Below are 16,906 nucleotides of genomic sequence, written 5' to 3'. Positions count from 1 at the left end.
AAGGAATATTCATTTAATAACTCGCTTTTTAAAAAGGAATTTATTAAACATGTGATTTTGTGTTGGCACGTTGCAGCCTCCATAATTTACTGACTCAAATATGAATATCATTTTACAGGTTTTAGAAACAAGTTACAAAGGTTAACTAATACCTTCTCTACTTTCACTGTAGACAGAGTACTTCTACTTTACTCAAGTACAAGATCTGAGTACTTCTACTTTACTCAAGTACAAGATCTGAGTACTTCTACTTTACTCAAGTACAAGACCTGAGTACTTCTACTTTACTCAAGTACAAGATCTGAGTACTTCTACTTTACTCAAGTACAAGATCTGAGTACTTCTACTTTACTCAAGTACAAGACCTGAGTACTTCTACTTTACTCAAGTACAAGACCTGAGTACTTCTACTTTACTCAAGTACAAGATCTGAGTACTTCTACTTTACTCAAGTACAAGACCTGAGTACTTCTACTTTACTCAAGTACAAGATCTGAGTACTTCTACTTTACTCAAGTACAAGATCTGAGTACTTCTACTTTACTCAAGTACAAGATCTGAGTACTTCTACTTTACTCAAGTACAAGACCTGAGTACTTCTACTTTACTCAAGTACAAGATCTGAGTACTTCTACTTTACTCAAGTACAAGATCTGAGTACTTCTACTTTACTCAAGTACAAGATCTGAGTACTTCTACTTTACTCAAGTACAAGATCTGAGTACTTCTACTTTACTCAAGTACAAGATCTGAGTACTTCTACTTTACTCAAGAACAAGATCTGAGTACTTCTACTTTACTCAAGTACAAGATCTGAGTACTTCTACTTTACTCAAGTACAAGATCTGAGTACTTCTACTTTACTCAAGTACAAGATCTGAGTACTTCTACTTTACTCAAGTACAAGACCTGAGTACTTCTACTTTACTCAAGAACAAGATCTGAGTACTTCTACTTTACTCAAGTACAAGACCTGAGTACTTCTACTTTACTCAAGTACAAGATCTGAGTACTTCTACTTTACTCAAGTACAAGATCTGAGTACTTTTTCCTCCACTAGTAGTACTAAGCTCTTAAATATTTCACAAACCACAACAAACGTGTTTTGTGTACTTGTATTTGTACTGGATGAGTAGGGGTTTAATTACATTCAGGATTTCAACATGACACCAAAATAATTCAAAGAGAAAATACCAAAGAACCAAATACATTAGAAGAGAGACCGGTCAGAGAACAGAGTTATGAAACATAGCTGTGAGTAAATGACGTCTCTCTGTAAATGTGTCCTCAGATGTCCCTTCTGACGTAGCACAGGTTAAGAGTTCTAATCAGCTGTTCACACACAGCCCAAAACCTTATCAACACAACATCACGGTTCACTTCCTGCTACACTCTCTCAGCTGTGCAGAGGATGTTCAGCTCCTCTGAGAACAGCTCATGGTGTTCTTCATCATATTGTTTGGTGCCATTATTAATACATCAGCAGAATAACTTCAGCACACTACAATGCTCTGTTGTTGGTTCCAAAAGGAAAAGGATTACACTTCTTTATTTTGGTCTTATTCATCAAATGCTCTTCAGTATGTGAGCCATGATGCACCATGTCCTGTATATACAATAGTTACAGAATAACAGAGTTAGATTTGCCACAAAGAGATGTCAGGAAAGACAAAAGCTTCTCATTTTGAATATTTTAAGATGATATTAGAGTCTCAAAGGCAGGAGGTGTTCATCAGATCATTTCTATATCTGGTGAGATTGGTGTGCTGTTGTCGTAGCAACGAAAACATTCACAGTAAACACATCTGGAGAACATTGAATCAGGTCTATCCCCAAAAACTCTGTTTAACATGAAATGATAGAGAGTCTTGATGAATGAAACTAAATGGTTGTTCTACTCGGTGTGATTGACAGGAGAGATGATCAGAGGAGCAGAGTTTTCACCACCATCGTTGAGACAAGGGCAAAAGAATGGGTAGAGTTTCTCAGTGAAGCAGCAGCCAGTGAAGGAGTAGATCAGAGCTGCAGCATCAACATCATAAAAGGAGAGCAGACCCTCCTCATGATCCACAAACACCCCCACCTTCTCAGGCTGAGACTTCAGAGAGAGACTGACTGAAGGATCAGCACAAGCTTCGTACTCATTTCCATTCCTCAACAATATCGTCCAGTAACCATCCTGAGGAGACAGTGAGATCTCTCCCTTCCTGTTGATCGACTCTCTGGCCACTCCTAAAGTCCACTTAGTCTTTCCTTTAACCTGAACCTCGTAATAAAATCTACCTGAAGAGAAACTCTGCTTTGCTAAGACATAGACACAATATCAAATCTCTCTGGATTGTCTGGGAGATTCTTCCTCACATCACCATGTTTAACTTGTTTTCCATCATCAGACAGGATGAGGTTGGGATGTGCTGTATCAGGATCCAGAGTCACATCCACCTCATACTGCTGGACCCTCTTCAGCTCGACCTCCAGCAGCTTCTTCATCTGTTCACTGAGCGTCTCCTCCAGCTGAGTCACAGCTCTCACCACAGTCCCCTCATATGAAGGTGGACGGACCCTGACTCCTGTCCAGTCCTTGGTGGGTGGAGCAGCGTTCAGGGAGGTGAAGCTTTGGAGGAGGTGGAGCTGGTCTTCAGAGCGGGACAGCAGCTCCACCTCAGTGCTTCTCTTCTCCAGCTCAGAGATCTCCTGTTCCAGCTCTTTGATGAAGCCTTCAGCCTGTTCCTCTGTCTCTCTCTGCTTCTCTCTGATGGTGACGATGAGCTCGGCCTGGCTTCTCTCAACAGACTCCTTCAGAGCGGTGAAGACCTGAACACCACCTGCTATCTCTCTGTCTGCTGCTTCCTTACTGAGCTCCACTGAGCGTTTCATCTCCTGAATCTTCAGGCGTCTCTTCTGGATCATCTGCTGAGTTTCAGCCTCTGTCTTCCCCAGCTCAGCCTTCTTTCCTTCATATCCTTCTTTCAGAGGAACCACATCATGGGTCTTGTGGTCTAAAACAGTGCAGAGCATGCAGACACACACCTGGTCGGTCTTACAGAACAGCTCCAGCAGTTTATCATGGTTCACACACATCCTGCCTTCCAGGTTCTCCACAGGGTCGATCAGCTGATGTCTTTTCAGACGTGAAGCTGTCAGGTGAGGCTCCAGGTGAGTCTCACAGTAGGAGGCCAGACACACCATGCAGGACTTCAGGGCCTTCAGTCTGGTTCCAGTGCAGACGTCACAGGGAACTTCTCCTGGTTGGACAGCTTGTTGCTCTGAGCTGCTGCTGCTGGCTTTCTGTTGAGCTGACTGTCTGAACTGAGCAGCCATCTCAGAGATGAAGGTGTTTACGCGCAGCTCAGGCTTTATGTTGAAAACCTCTTTACAGTTGGGACACTGATAGGGGACTTTAGTGTCCCAGTGTTGAGTGATGCAGGCTTTACAGAAGTTGTGTCCACATGGTATGCTGACTGGATCAGTGAACACATCCAGACAGATGGAGCACAGGAACTGATCTTCAGACAGCAGACAGCTGGCAGCAGACATGTCTACACTCTGAGGACAGAAAGCATATATTTTAATAATTGAACTCAAATCTATGAGCCTTCCTGAATTCTAGAGAGTGAAACAGAGCCCAGAGCGTCAGACTCGTGACAAAGAGAGTTTTACTTGTTGTCTTTTGTCTTGCTCTGACAACACGCTGCGTACATTTAGCGCTGACTTCACTGACTCCCACTTCCATTCATGACTGTGCCTTTAATGTGTGACTGACTTTAATCATACTCAGTTCATCATTTCTCAGTCTGGTGTGCATCTCTTTTGTTGGGGCCAACAAACCGGTTGTAACCATGGTACCAGCATTCAAATGTACCGCCCTATGAAAACATGTGGGGCAACGAGTCCGACCGGTGTGCAGGGTGAGCTTGTTGATCACTGATAAAAACAGCGTTCTCAGTGTTAGAGTACATCTGAAAATGTTTCAGTTCAGCTGGAGACTGGGGCGGATGAGAAGAGAGACAACGAGCTCTCCTTTTCTTTTCAGCACCGCAAGAGTGTTTCCAAAAATCCCTCTGAGTTTAATAGAGATATTTGAAGACTAAACAAGAGGAGGTTGATCTCTCTACTCTCTCTGTGTGTTCACATCGTTTATTAAGCTCACTGATCCCTGCCTGCTGCAAGTCACTTAAACTAACGTCTGGATCTCAGCTGCTGGTTGGTTATTCAACTTATAGTAAAAAGACATTTAGGATAAACTAAACTGATCATGTCTTTGTGCAGTAATATCACCCAAAGCTTTCTGGGTCTTGTGTACATTAATACAACAAAACTGCTTCCATGCTGCTCATTTTGTTATTAAACTATATTAAAAGAGGGTAAATATCTTAAAGGCCCCTTTAATATTGTCCCTGGCTGCGGCCCTGAGTGACACTTCCTGTGTGAGCAGAGCTGAGGCTTTGGGTGCGGTCAAAAATCAGCTCCTATTCTATTCCTATCTCCTATTCCTATCTACTATTCCTTGACCTTTGCCTGAGACGTCACGGGGTTAATGAATAGTGGATAGGAGAATTCAAAAGCACTTAGGAACAGAGACTGCTTTGAGAACCCGACTGCACTGACACTATCCCATGTATTGATGAGGAAGGAGTCATTAATGAGCGTCTGGTGTGGGGAACTACAGCTTCTATAAAGCTACTGAGAGCATCTCCTCTGCACCGTGCTCTCTGATGGTGCTGTTTATGCTTTATGAACCAGGACAGCAGAGAGACAGATACTCTGCATTACAAAGGCTGCGAGTGAAATAAAACAGGAAAGTGAAACTTATGCTCGTCACCCCCCACCCCCTCCCAATACCTATGATTATATGAAATGTTTTAAATAAATACAAATGTGTTTATATGAACTAGTGATGCCTTAACCTATCACTTTGTGTATCACAATTCAAACATGTTTTAGAGCTGAACCTTCCTAAGCTAAACTGACTATTCGACCGCCCCCCAGAGTTCAGACAGGAAACAGGTCTGGAATTAGCTTAAGCTAATGCTAGCAGTGACTGTGTTCTTTCTGACCCTCACTAGCCGGGTTCACCTGGTCTGGTTTTACCTCTGCTTTGTACTCGAGGCTCAATGGACACATGTTAACCCTAAATGTCACATTTCCCAGTCCTTACATTTGATATAAAACAGATCTACAACCCTCAGCCTCTGATTAAACCAAACCTGGTTCAAATAATTAGTGAGCTGTGTCTGTAGTGCACTCACCAGTGTTCGGCTGTGGCTGAGAAGAAGCTGCTGGATTCAGTTGTTTCTTCAGAGAGGAACAGAGAGACGGTCTGGACTGCAGCTCTGCTCACACTAACTTTACCTTTCGTTTCTGTGAAGTTATGACTCTCCTGTCTCAGTGTTGCTCCACCTCTGTGGCCCGTCGCCAAGAGTTAGCAGAGGAGGAAATATTCCTATCATTTGATGAAGCTGAAGTTCAAGCAGTCTGGGTATGCATTCATTGGGTCGTTGGTACTTTAAGTAATTAATTCATGGACAACTGAACATACCGCTTGCAAAATAACCGTACAGGTACTTTTCTTTTTTTTTTTAGGGATATTGTTTGGGTGAATTAAACATTTCTGGTTTACGTAAGTTCTTTACCATCTTCCTAAACTTCTTTAGAGGCCCTATCATGCTTTTTTCTGCTTTCCATTTCCTGTAGTTTGTTCGATAGGTTTTTACAGAGGGAGATTCTCTAAAAATGAACCTGAAAATGAGCAAATAGGGCCACTTTAAGTAAATAGTAATTGAGTACTTCTTTGAGCTCTGCTTTTACTTGAGCAAATTGCTTGAAACATTTCATTTGAGACAGATTTCACCTTCAAATTTGAGATTTTGTTTCCCTGACACAAGTTAAACATGCCCATACTTAGTATTTACAATCGTCTGCGGGCTCAGCTCCTCTGAAGACAAGACAATCAGCCGGTTTGCTTCCACTCCGTTTGGAGGCAGCCATGCAAACTAGGCCACCAAGCAGGAGATAATTGGGCATGTAATTACGAAAAGTCAGAAATGCAAATGAAGGTGTGGATACGGGCGGTCAAGTCCACGTCGTCTGGAGACTTGACCTAATTTCTTCCGCCGTGAAAAGGCGCGTTTCCTTGCAGAGTCTTAGCCCGGATTAACACATGGGGAAATCAATTGGAATAACCAGTTCAGCGCAGGGATTACAGCGTGACTCCATGAAGGGAAAATACATAATCCACAGGTCTTCTCATCAGACCCCACGTCTTCATTCCCAGCCGTTGTTTGTGTGGCTAACACCTCTCTCCTGTCGGGGTGTCTGCTCCACCTTTTGTCTCGCGGCGTGACCCCTGACCTCGTTGTGTTGGTCCTCTGCGAGGCTCATTCTGCTGCTGTAAGTCACTCGGAATAACACACCACATGAATGTAACCTGCTTTCCGAGCCAATAGTAATAGCAATAATAGAGCCACAGGGCATTGTGCAGAGAGTGTATGAAACGCATTTTAATTTGACGTTAGAGAGGCCTCGTGTTTATACCGATCAGTATTCCTGCTGCTGTTCTATTTTCTATCTGTTTACCGTCGCTTCATTTATCGCTTTCTATCCCTTTTCTTATTTGATCTTTTCTTATCTTAATCCGAACTATTCTGAATTTATTTTATCTGTTCTGTTGTGATTGGTAAACCACTCAGAGAAGTCCCGCCCCTTGGCCTATCACGTACAATGTGATGGAGCGCTGGCCAATAGAAGCGGGACTGTTCCGTAATGATGTCACTACTAATAAACGCATTTAAGCCCCAGAGCTTTTTTTAAATAATGTTTAGCTGTAATATTTGCAGTCTTTAAACTTTTTCACATATTTATTCATTATTCAAATTCATCTGTTTACTCTCAGTCATTTTTTATTTTGTATAATGAAATAGTTATTTAAACTTCAAAGTGAAAAAGGATTTCTTCTAATGCAAACATCTGCAATAAAATATTAAAATGTGTAATATTTGATAAAGGTCCAGGGCTTTTCGGACCTTTACATTTGCCAAAGGCAGCTTGAAACAAAAACAGCGTAAAGAACATCTAGAGGAGGATTTACCCGATGAGTTTGGTGTTTCACAGAGACGTACCGCAGGTCAGACCCACACACGTCTTCGAGTCTTCATCATTCACCTACTTTTATATTATTTTATTAAAGGGTTCTGACTTGTAGTTTTTATTCCACGGTTTCAATAGCAACATTTCCTTTGAGATTAGTCTTTAAATACGTCTACCCTTTATTAGAATTATGAAGGTTTTATTACTTTCATCCTTTTCTCCACCTTTGCTTTGTTTTATATCTTTGCATTGACTGATCGTCTTGTTTTCCGAGAGGAATCTTTCCTGTTAAGTGTTATATGATGCTGCATGTGTCCGAACATCTGATCTGTGATGCGTGTAAAGCCCTTTGAGCTGCACGTGCTGTATGAGAAGTGCTATACGAATAAAGCTTTATTATTATTTCAGCTTCTTGAGCGATATCTTTGTTGTAAGAATTGCTCATTTCCGCTCTGTGGGACGAATAAAGTACAATCAAAGTCATGCACGGTAAATAAAATCGAACAGGCAGGTTTCTTCACGTATTTAATGCCCTATCTAATACTCCAGCAGTGTTTCATGTGCAGCTATAAAAACAAACATGTCAGTATCCCATGCATCACATTTAGTCTGTTACAAAATGTCAGAATATAAAAACATTAATGTTCTCCCACTAAGCAATTATTATTAAAACCATGACTTTTGAAAAAAGCGCTAAAATATAAAAATCTAAAAGTATAAATAGAAATTTGGTCCATCGAGTCGATTACTATAATATTATTTACATTAGATTATTATTATGTGGTATTATTCCAGGCCCTTATGTCGTTCAATAGCACCCTGCTTCTAGCGGTGGTATTTACAGAAGAGGAGTTCAGTGCAGCTCTATAAAAGACTAACAAAATATCTCATTTAATGTAGAAAGACGCAGATTTGTATCCCTTTTATATCCCATTTGGCTCAGTGCCAATAAATACAAAAAGTGAAGGAAGAGAGTGTGTTAGTGTGAGGGCGGTACGGCGTTACAATGGATCGCACAGTTAGTCTACAGCTTGTTAGAAAGTACAGGATGAAAAATACAAAAAGGCACACGTTACAAAAGTCCAGATCCAGCGAAGGAGAAACTCTGTCGGCCTCAAACCGCCCAGGAAGTTCAGTTGGTGTTTGAGGAGGAAGGATTAAAGGCGTTCAAAAGGTCTCTGTGTGTTTGTGGGGCGTCACACGAGGGATTCAAGGCTCTCTGCGGCGCTGGCGGTTCCCACCACGATGGTGCCGTTGTTGTCGGAGGATCTCAGAGTTTTCTCGTCTTCTTGCGTCCCGATGAGGCTCAGCATGGCTCTGTACAGGAACTGGTACTGCTCCTGTGAAACCCCCAGCAGGACACCACCGTTATACTCACATCACAACCATGGGTAGAATGAGTACTCAGAAGTATTAGGAGCAAATGTAAGGAGAGGACTCTTTAAAGTAGAGACACCCCATACTGATATACACCTGAACATCAGCAGGAGAGGACTCTTTAAAGTAGAGACACTACATACTGATATACACCTGAACATCAGCAGGAGAGGACTCTTTAAAGTAGAGACACTACATACTGATATACACCTGAACATCAGCAGGAGAGGACTCTTTAAAGTAGAGACTCTACATACTGATATACACCTGAACATCAGCAGGAGAGGACTCTTTAAAGTAGAGACACTACATACTGATATACACCTGAACATCAGCAGGAGAGGACTCTTTAAAGTAGAGACACTACATACTGATATACACCTGAACATCAGCAGGAGAGGACTCTTTAAAGTAGAGACTCTACATACTGATATACACCTGAACATCAGCAGGAGAGGACTCTTTAAAGTAGAGACACTACATACTGATATACACCTGAACATCAGCAGGAGAGGACTCTTTAAAGTAGAGACACTACATACTGATATACACCTGAACATCAGCAGGAGAGGACTCTTTAAAGTAGAGACACTACATACTGATATACACCTGAACATCAGCAGGAGAGGACTCTTTAAAGTAGAGACTCTACATACTGATATACACCTGAACATCAGCAGGAGAGGACTCTTTAAAGTAGAGACTCTACATACTGATATACACCTGAACATCAGCAGGAGAGGACTCTTTAAAGTAGAGACACTACATACTGATATACACCTGAACATCAGCAGGAGAGGACTCTTTAAAGTAGAGACACTACATACTGATGTAAACCTGTAAATGAGCATTATGACAGTAGGTTGTCATCAGTGTATTATGGGATGGACGGCTGCCTCACCACGTCGCTGAAGATTCCCGGTCTCATGAGGTTTGTCAGCTTGGCGGCCTGGAAGACGTCGACCGACCCTTCGACCTCCAGCTGCTGAACCAGAGACGACAGAGTGCAGAACGTCCCGGCTGTGACTCCCCCCACACTGAGGGGGGAGGGGGGGAAGACGGACATCAGTCAGTCAAAACACAGCATGCAAACAATCTGACAACAAACTCTTAAATATCAGAGCAGGAACCCCCTTGTTCTTCGACTCACTCATCGTGCACCACGGTGGGTCCGTCCTTGGCGGCGCTCTCCTCTCTCACCAGCTTCAGGAGCTCGAAGGTGTTGCTCATGGGACTGTCTGGGTTGGGCCAGCAGGAGGCACTGTAATGTTTCACCTCCAGAGCGAAGTCGTCCTGTCCGGATAACGAGGGGAGAGAGGAAACGTCACAACTAGTCTGTAAGAAAGGAAGCCTCTCTAGAGTCACCTTCACACGGTTCAATAGATTTATTTAGAGGCACCTTTTAAAGCACCCAAGGACACCTTAGAGGGGGGGGGGGGTACTCAGCCAGACAGGTGGGGGCCAGGTCCTGGAAGGAAGTCTGTGAGCAGGATGTTTTTGTACTCATTCCGGATATCAATAATAATATCAATTATATCAATCAAGACTCAAAAAAGGATCTTTTTACCAAATTTATGAAAAATGTAATTTATTGAAAATAGTAAAAAACAAAGTGGAAATAAAGTTAGTCTTTAAAAAGTACTAATAACATAATAGTAGTCTTAAAAAAGTCAGTAGAAATATAGGGCAGACGACTCAGCTCCGCATGGACTCCCTAACGAGCAAAAACATTACGGTACAAATACAAGTGATATTTTATCATCAGCTCACTCTCATGTCTGTGTGTTTCATACTCTCTGGTTACTGAGTGAGATTCAGGGAACATTGTGACTTTGAACAGAGCTTCCAGTCTGAATGCTAACTAAGCTAAATTCAGACTCCAGCTCATGAACATGCAGAATCACAATCCAAACATCTGTCTCAGAACTCATGTTCATGTTTAAGGAACTGAGTGTGAAGACTTCCACGATACAGCTGGAAACTACCACACCCCTCATCGGCACCGACGGCTGACCCCGCAGCGCCGATGACCGGGCGTTGTGATCCCAATCATCCTCCCAAGTCCTTATGGTGTCAGCAAGGATGTCTGGTAATGATGGTACGTCTGGCTTGCTGTAACCGCAGAAGAGAAGCAGTCTTTGTATTTTATGTAGTTTTATGGAGGTCCAACGATTCATGTTCTGTCTACTGTTCACTATAGACTTCGGGGGAATAACGGAAGAGAGAAGTACGTCAATCTTGTACTTGAGTAAAGTAGAAGTACTCAGTCTTGTACTGAGTAAGTAGACGTATCAGACTGTACTGATTACAAGTAGAATCTCAGATATTTACTGAGTAAAGTAGAAGTACCATTTGTACTTGAAAAAGTAGAAGTACTCAGATGTTGTTTGAGTAAAGTAGAGTACTCAGCCATTGTACTGAATAAGTAGAAGTACTCAGTCTTGACTTGGAAAGTCGAAGTAGCAGGATGTTTCTGATAAGTGAGTACTCAATTTGTACTGATATAAGTAAAGTACTCAGATCTTGATTGATAAATAAGTACTCAAAATGTTGACTTGAATATTAGAATACTCAGATTGACTTTGAATAAATGAAGTACTAGTTTGTACTTGAGTAAAGTAAATACTCAGTCATGATTGAATAAAGTAGAAGTACTCAGCTTGTACTTGATAAAGTAGAATACAAGTCATAGTATAAAATATAACAGTAAGCCATCAAACGTCATGGTAACAGATGAATTTGTCATAAAAAACTAAATAAAGTCACAGTTTTTAATCAAAAATGGGTTTCAACTACACTTTTTCAATGCTGTGAGCAGAGCAGATTAACCGCTGGATTGGAGGCAGAAATCTAGACCAAAACTAGCTCAAATAAAAGGTTCAGCTCCGTCTGTTCCTGTACACGTACCTGTGTGGCTTCCAGGACAAACTCCCGGACCACCAGCATGTCCTCGTTGGTCAAGCAGATGTTGTTCTCGCTCCTCTGGGTGACCCTGAACGCCTCGTAGCTGATCGGGGCTCCTTTACGGGGCCAGACGGCACTCAGCTCCGCATGCGCCTCCGCCTAACGAGCAAAAACATTACAGGTACAAATACAAGTGATATTTTATCATTCAGCTCACTCTCATGTCTGTGTGTTTCATACTCTCTGTGTTACTGAGTGAGATTCAGAGGAACATTTGTTGACTTTGAACAGAGCTTCCAGTCTGAATGCTAAGCTAAGCTAAATTCAGACTCCAGCTCATGAACATGCAGAATCACATCCAAACATCTGTCTCTCAGAACTCATGTTCATGTTTAAGGAACTGAGTGTGAAGACTTCGCACAGATACAGCTGGAAACACCACACCCCCCTCACCTGGCCGGACGCTGACCCCGGCAGCGACACGATGACCGGGGCGTTGTGATCCCAAATCATCCTCCAGAAGTCCTTTATGGTGTCAGGCAAAGGATTCTGGGTAATGATGTACTCGCTGCTCTGCCTGTAACCCTGCAGGAAGAGAAGCATCGGGTCTTTTGGTTACTTTTATGTAGTTTTATGGAGGTCAACACATTTCATTTCTGTCTACTGTTCACTATCAATGACTTCGGGGGGGAATAAACCAGAGACCAGAGAGGAAGAAGTACTCAGATCTTGTACTTGAGTAAAGTAGAAGTACTCAGGTCTTGTACTTGAGTAAAGTAGAAGTACTCAGATCTTGTACTTGAATAAAGTAGAAGTACTCAGATCTTGTACTTGAGTAAAGTAGAAGTACTCAGATGTTGTACTTGAATAAAGTAGAAGTACTCAGATGTTGTACTTGAGTAAAGTAGAAGTACTCAGATGTTGTACTTGAATAAAGTAGAAGTACTCAGATCTTGTACTTGAGTAAAGTAGAAGTACTCAGATGTTGTACTTGAATAAAGTAGAAGTACTCAGATGTTGTACTTGAATAAAGTAGAAGTACTCAGATCTTGTACTTGAGTAAAGTAGAAGTACTCAGATGTTGTACTTGAATAAAGTAGAAGTACTCAGATGTTGTACTTGAATAAAGTAGAAGTACTCAGGTCTTGTACTTGAGTAAAGTAGAAGTACTCAGGTCTTGTACTTGAGTAAAAGTAGAAGTACTCAGGTCTTGTACTTGAGTAAAGTAGAAGTACTCAGGTCTTGTACTTGAGTAAAGTAGAAGTACTCAGGTCTTGTACTTGAGTAAAGTAGAAGTACTCAGGTCTTGTACTTGAGTAAAGTAGAAGTACTCAGGTCTTGTACTTGAGTAAAGTAGAAGTACTCAGGTCTTGTACTTGAGTAAAAGTAGAAGTACTCAGGTCTTGTACTTGAGTAAAGTAGAAGTACTCAGGTCTTGTACTTGAGTAAAGTAGAAGTACTCAGGTCTTGTACTTGAGTAAAGTAGAAGTACTCAGATCTTGTACTTGAGTAAAGTAGAACATTGTATAGCTCCTGGTACAGAATCGGTGTTTGATTTAAACCTGAACACAGTGGGTTAAATCTTACGGTGATGTACGACGCATTGATGTAGTCCGATGTTTCTCCAGTCGCCGTGGACAGGCGCACTCGTGACCTCTCGACTGCAAAGAACAGAGGTTTCAGAGTCATGCACCAGAGGCTTTCCTCATCGAACTTCAGCAAACTGAATGTAACGTTGTCCTGGTTTTCCTCACCAGGAAGCACAGAGCAGCTCCTGTTCTTGCAGCGGTTGCAGTCCTGCAGCGCTGCAGAGAAGTCGCACTGCTGCACTGCGGAGTCACACACCAGCTGTGGGAAACAACACTTCCTTTAGACAGGATTTGTGCACAGATGAAAATAAACCTTAAGAAAATCTGCATTTTGTTTCACGGTTTTGCATTTTCCTTCTTTGGGTCTTTTTTAAAAGGTAACATCAACAATCACTTAGTTAATTTTACAAGATTTAAAACCCATCCCAATGCATAAAGGACATGCACACAGAAGAGAAGTATTATAATCATCAGGAGAAGTCTGAGTCCAAAATATCCTTAAAAAGACATATCTTTTTGAACGTGTGACTGTATAGCTTGCTGACCTTGAACTGTTTGTCCAGGCGCGTCTTCCCTGCAGGTCCCGGGATCAGCAGCTCGTCCACGTACCTGTGCAGGTGAGACGCCAGCACCTCCGTCTCTCCGGACAGGATGGCCTCCACCAGGGCGTCGTGGATGAAAATGTACTGCTCCTGCAGAGGGAGGACAGGATGGTGCGGAGGTTAAATTCACTGAAACGTCTCACAGTTCTTGGGTAGTTAACAAGTATTTGTTTTAAGTAATGCAGGCGCCTTCTGGTCAATTGTATTTCTACCTGCCCTCATAATATCATACCTACACTGAGGGGTTTATAAAAGATAAACAGTGACGTTTAATAATTAGTGGGCAACGGGCTGTCTATTTAAGTACCAACCATGCTATGATTGAGAAGGGGTTTAGCAATTGTGGTTTTTGACGGGAGGGGTTGGGGTTTTAGGATTGTGAAGCACTTTGGGTTCATTTTTGTGTAAGAAATATGTTCTATAAATAAAGTTTTAATGGATCGATTGGTTCCAATTAACACCATTTTGTCTTCAAACGTTTTTTGGGGTTATTTTCACATCAGAAAGCTTTATGCATCCATGTTTAAACTACACAAAACATTACATTGAGTCTGTCATGTTAACTGTAACTGCTGTTTTTAAATGTAAATAATTAGATTTTTGCATCCTGCTGCAAAAAGCACGGCCTGTACTTTGAGCTAAATGCTAACACCAGCATGCTAATAGCAGCATGATTTGTGTTAGGCTTGTGAGCATGCAAACCTTTAATAATAAGCGCTACACAACACAATGCGTAGGGAGAAGGTAATATCTTTAGGTTTGTTGTTTCCTTTAGAAGTATTTGGTCATTTACAAGGTATAGGACTAAAGGGAATTGTGTGCAGGATCAGCGAAGCTACTATAATGTATATGCTACATTTCTTGCACAAAATGCAACCCTTTATGTGTGCATATAGACATAACCTCTGACCTCTGTCTGCACCAGGTAGTTCCTCTGCGTGCGGATGTGTTTGAGGAAGCCGGTGATGTTGACAGTGCGTTCGTCTTTGATCTGCTTCAGCATGCTATCCAGCACCACGTACGTCCCCGTCCGACCGACACCAGCGCTGCATCGACAGAGAAGGACAGGTTGAATCCAGTCCTTACAGACGCGAGGGCAAGAATTCGTGTTTAATTTACGCCGATCGTACCTGCAGTGCACCACCAGCGGCCCCATGTCATCCGTCCGGGCTTTGGAGGACTTTCGGACGAAGCTGAGCAGCGGCAGAGCGAAATCTGGGACGCCCATGTCTGGCCACTGAGTGTAATGGAACTGAGTCACCGTCCGCTCATTTATCCGGCCCTTCTGGGAGCCCTGCAGGTGGAGACAATTACCTTAAATTAAATAACAACAAACTGTAAAAAAGCTAAAGCTGTGAGACGGAAAACACGGAGAGCCTCTAAAGTAGATGAATTGTCATCCGTTTTATTGCTTCCTTACGTTTAATGGGAACAATTTACTAAATGAACCTCATGCTGGGTTGAGGAATACTTGGACCTAACGATGGAGACCATGAACACACCAGGGAAACGTTCACAACAGATCCAGTGAGAAGTAGGGTCATTTTCTCATAGACTTCTATACATCTGACTTTGAAACCAGTTGAGTCGCCCCCTGCTGGCCTTTAGAGAGAATGCAGATTTAAGGCAGTCAGCATTAGCTCCACTTTTTAACACTTGGATGATTCCCCTTGCATGGACATAGAAGAAGAGAGTAACCACAACACATCAATTGGTAGTTCTTCTGACCTTTTTGGCCTGTGTGTTCCTGACGGTGAAGGTCCTCTGGGTGTAGTAGGCGAGTGACCTGCTGCTCTTCACCGTCACCAGGAAGCCCCCGTACTCCTCCTGCACCTCCGCCGGCCAGTACTGATCACACTTCCTCTGAGGAGACACGCGAAATATGATCAATTATGCTGCGAATACAAACTAATGTTGTCTTTATGCCATGTGAAAAACCTCTGATCCCCCACAGAGCAGAACAGGGCCTCTTTAACTCACCCTCCCCTTCTCCACCAGGTTGGTGATCATCACGATGACGCAGACGTTTTGCTCCCAGATCATCCTCCAGAAGTCCTCGGTGCTCGACTTCAGAGGACCCTGAGCGGCGATGTACGCCCGCGGCTTCTTAAAACCCTGAAGAGAAAACTCAGAGGCTTTAAAAACTCCTGAGGACACTCTCCACAGAGCGCTAGACGTAGAAATATATACTGCTTACAGTTGTTATGGGTGGGTGGATGTGGATGGATGGATAGATGGATGGATTGGATGGATGGATGGATGGATGGATGGATGGATGGATGGATGAATGGATGTGGATGGATGGATGTGGATGGATTGATGGATGGATAGATGGATGGATGGATGGATGGATGGATGGATGGATGGATGGATAGATGGATGGATGTGGATGGATGGATGTGGATGGATAGATGGATGGATGGATGGATGGATGGATGGATGGATGGATGGATGGATGATGGATGATGGATGGATGGATGGATGGATGGATGGATGGATGGATGGATGGATGGATGGATGGATGGATGGATGGATGATGGATGGATGGATGGATGGATGGATTGTGATGGATGGATGGATGGATGGATACATGGATGAATGTGGATGGATGGATGGATGAATGTGGATGGATACATGGATGTGGATGGATGGATGGATGGATGGATACATGGATGTGGATGGATGATGGATGGATGGATGGATACATGGATGTGGATGGATGGATGGATGGATGGATGCTGCTAATGCAACACTAACTAAGACATATATTTGTACAGGAAGTGGGTAAAGGGGCGGGGCTACGTAAGAGAAGGTCAAACTTATTTTGCTAACATTTCTTCAGTCTACAAAAAACCTTAAAAAGTCAGCGGATATTTCACCGTTAAATAGAGAGTGAACCCGTCAAACCTGCACACATTCCTCTGGGTTTTAAATCAAAATGAGACACCCACAGTTCTTTAAATCCTTGAACTTGAACTTTTTTCTTAAATGAGGAAGGAAATATATTCAACAAAACTGTTCAAAGATTCAAGGATGTAAATTCAACTTTAGTTTGTGTGAAAAGAAAAACTCCACAAGGCCCGTTTAGAAAAGAGTGCCTGGCTGAGGTCAGCATTCAATAACTGCCTTTAATACTTTCACAGCCTTCACTTCGAGCTGGAGAGATCCTCGGCGAGCTTTAAACAACTCAGTCGCACGTACAGAGTTTTATGCCTCCACCTCTGCCTTTCACACACACCCCCCCCCCCCGCTTTAAATGGGGTTTTAATTGTGCTGTGGCGAGCAGAATGGAGATCGTTGCAGGTCCCTGCTAACAACAGCACGTCTCATGAAGAGGTGATGAATTAC

The 16,906-nt window shown here is 42.6% G+C and overlaps 2 protein-coding genes across 6 annotated transcripts in view; both read right to left on the bottom strand.

The window, feature by feature from the left end:
• Positions 1–1,101: 1,101 nt before the first annotated feature.
• Positions 1,102–5,405, bottom strand: LOC134881011 (E3 ubiquitin-protein ligase TRIM21-like). Its single transcript, XM_063908108.1, is given in 3 exon segments — positions 1,102–2,313; positions 2,316–3,546; positions 5,250–5,405. Coding segments are annotated over 2 exon segments (1,641 nt in total). The 5' UTR covers positions 3,538–3,546; positions 5,250–5,405; the 3' UTR covers positions 1,102–1,894.
• A 2,193-nt stretch (positions 5,406–7,598) lies between these two features.
• The window catches only part of ptprz1a (protein tyrosine phosphatase receptor type Z1a), a 77,554-nt gene continuing 68,246 nt past the window's right edge, over positions 7,599–16,906 (bottom strand). For all 5 annotated transcript variants that reach the window (XM_063907959.1, XM_063907968.1, XM_063907977.1 and 2 more), the window contains 12 exons: positions 15,539–15,673; positions 15,287–15,421; positions 14,689–14,852; positions 14,469–14,604; positions 13,502–13,648; positions 13,122–13,215; positions 12,955–13,028; positions 11,821–11,952; positions 11,371–11,526; positions 9,614–9,756; positions 9,365–9,500; positions 7,599–8,426 (listed from right to left, as the gene is read on the bottom strand). In XM_063907959.1, coding sequence (XP_063764029.1) covers positions 8,283–8,426; positions 9,365–9,500; positions 9,614–9,756; positions 11,371–11,526; positions 11,821–11,952; positions 12,955–13,028; positions 13,122–13,215; positions 13,502–13,648; positions 14,469–14,604; positions 14,689–14,852; positions 15,287–15,421; positions 15,539–15,673 — 1,596 coding nt within the window. In that variant the 3' untranslated portion in view covers positions 7,599–8,282. The remainder of the gene's footprint in view (positions 8,427–9,364; positions 9,501–9,613; positions 9,757–11,370; positions 11,527–11,820; positions 11,953–12,954; positions 13,029–13,121; positions 13,216–13,501; positions 13,649–14,468; positions 14,605–14,688; positions 14,853–15,286; positions 15,422–15,538; positions 15,674–16,906) is intronic.

The sequence above is a fragment of the Eleginops maclovinus genome, chromosome 2 (genome assembly GCF_036324505.1).
Source record: "Eleginops maclovinus isolate JMC-PN-2008 ecotype Puerto Natales chromosome 2, JC_Emac_rtc_rv5, whole genome shotgun sequence".
Lineage (NCBI taxonomy): Eukaryota > Metazoa > Chordata > Actinopteri > Perciformes > Eleginopidae > Eleginops > Eleginops maclovinus.
This window is presented reverse-complemented; position numbering and strand designations above follow the sequence as displayed.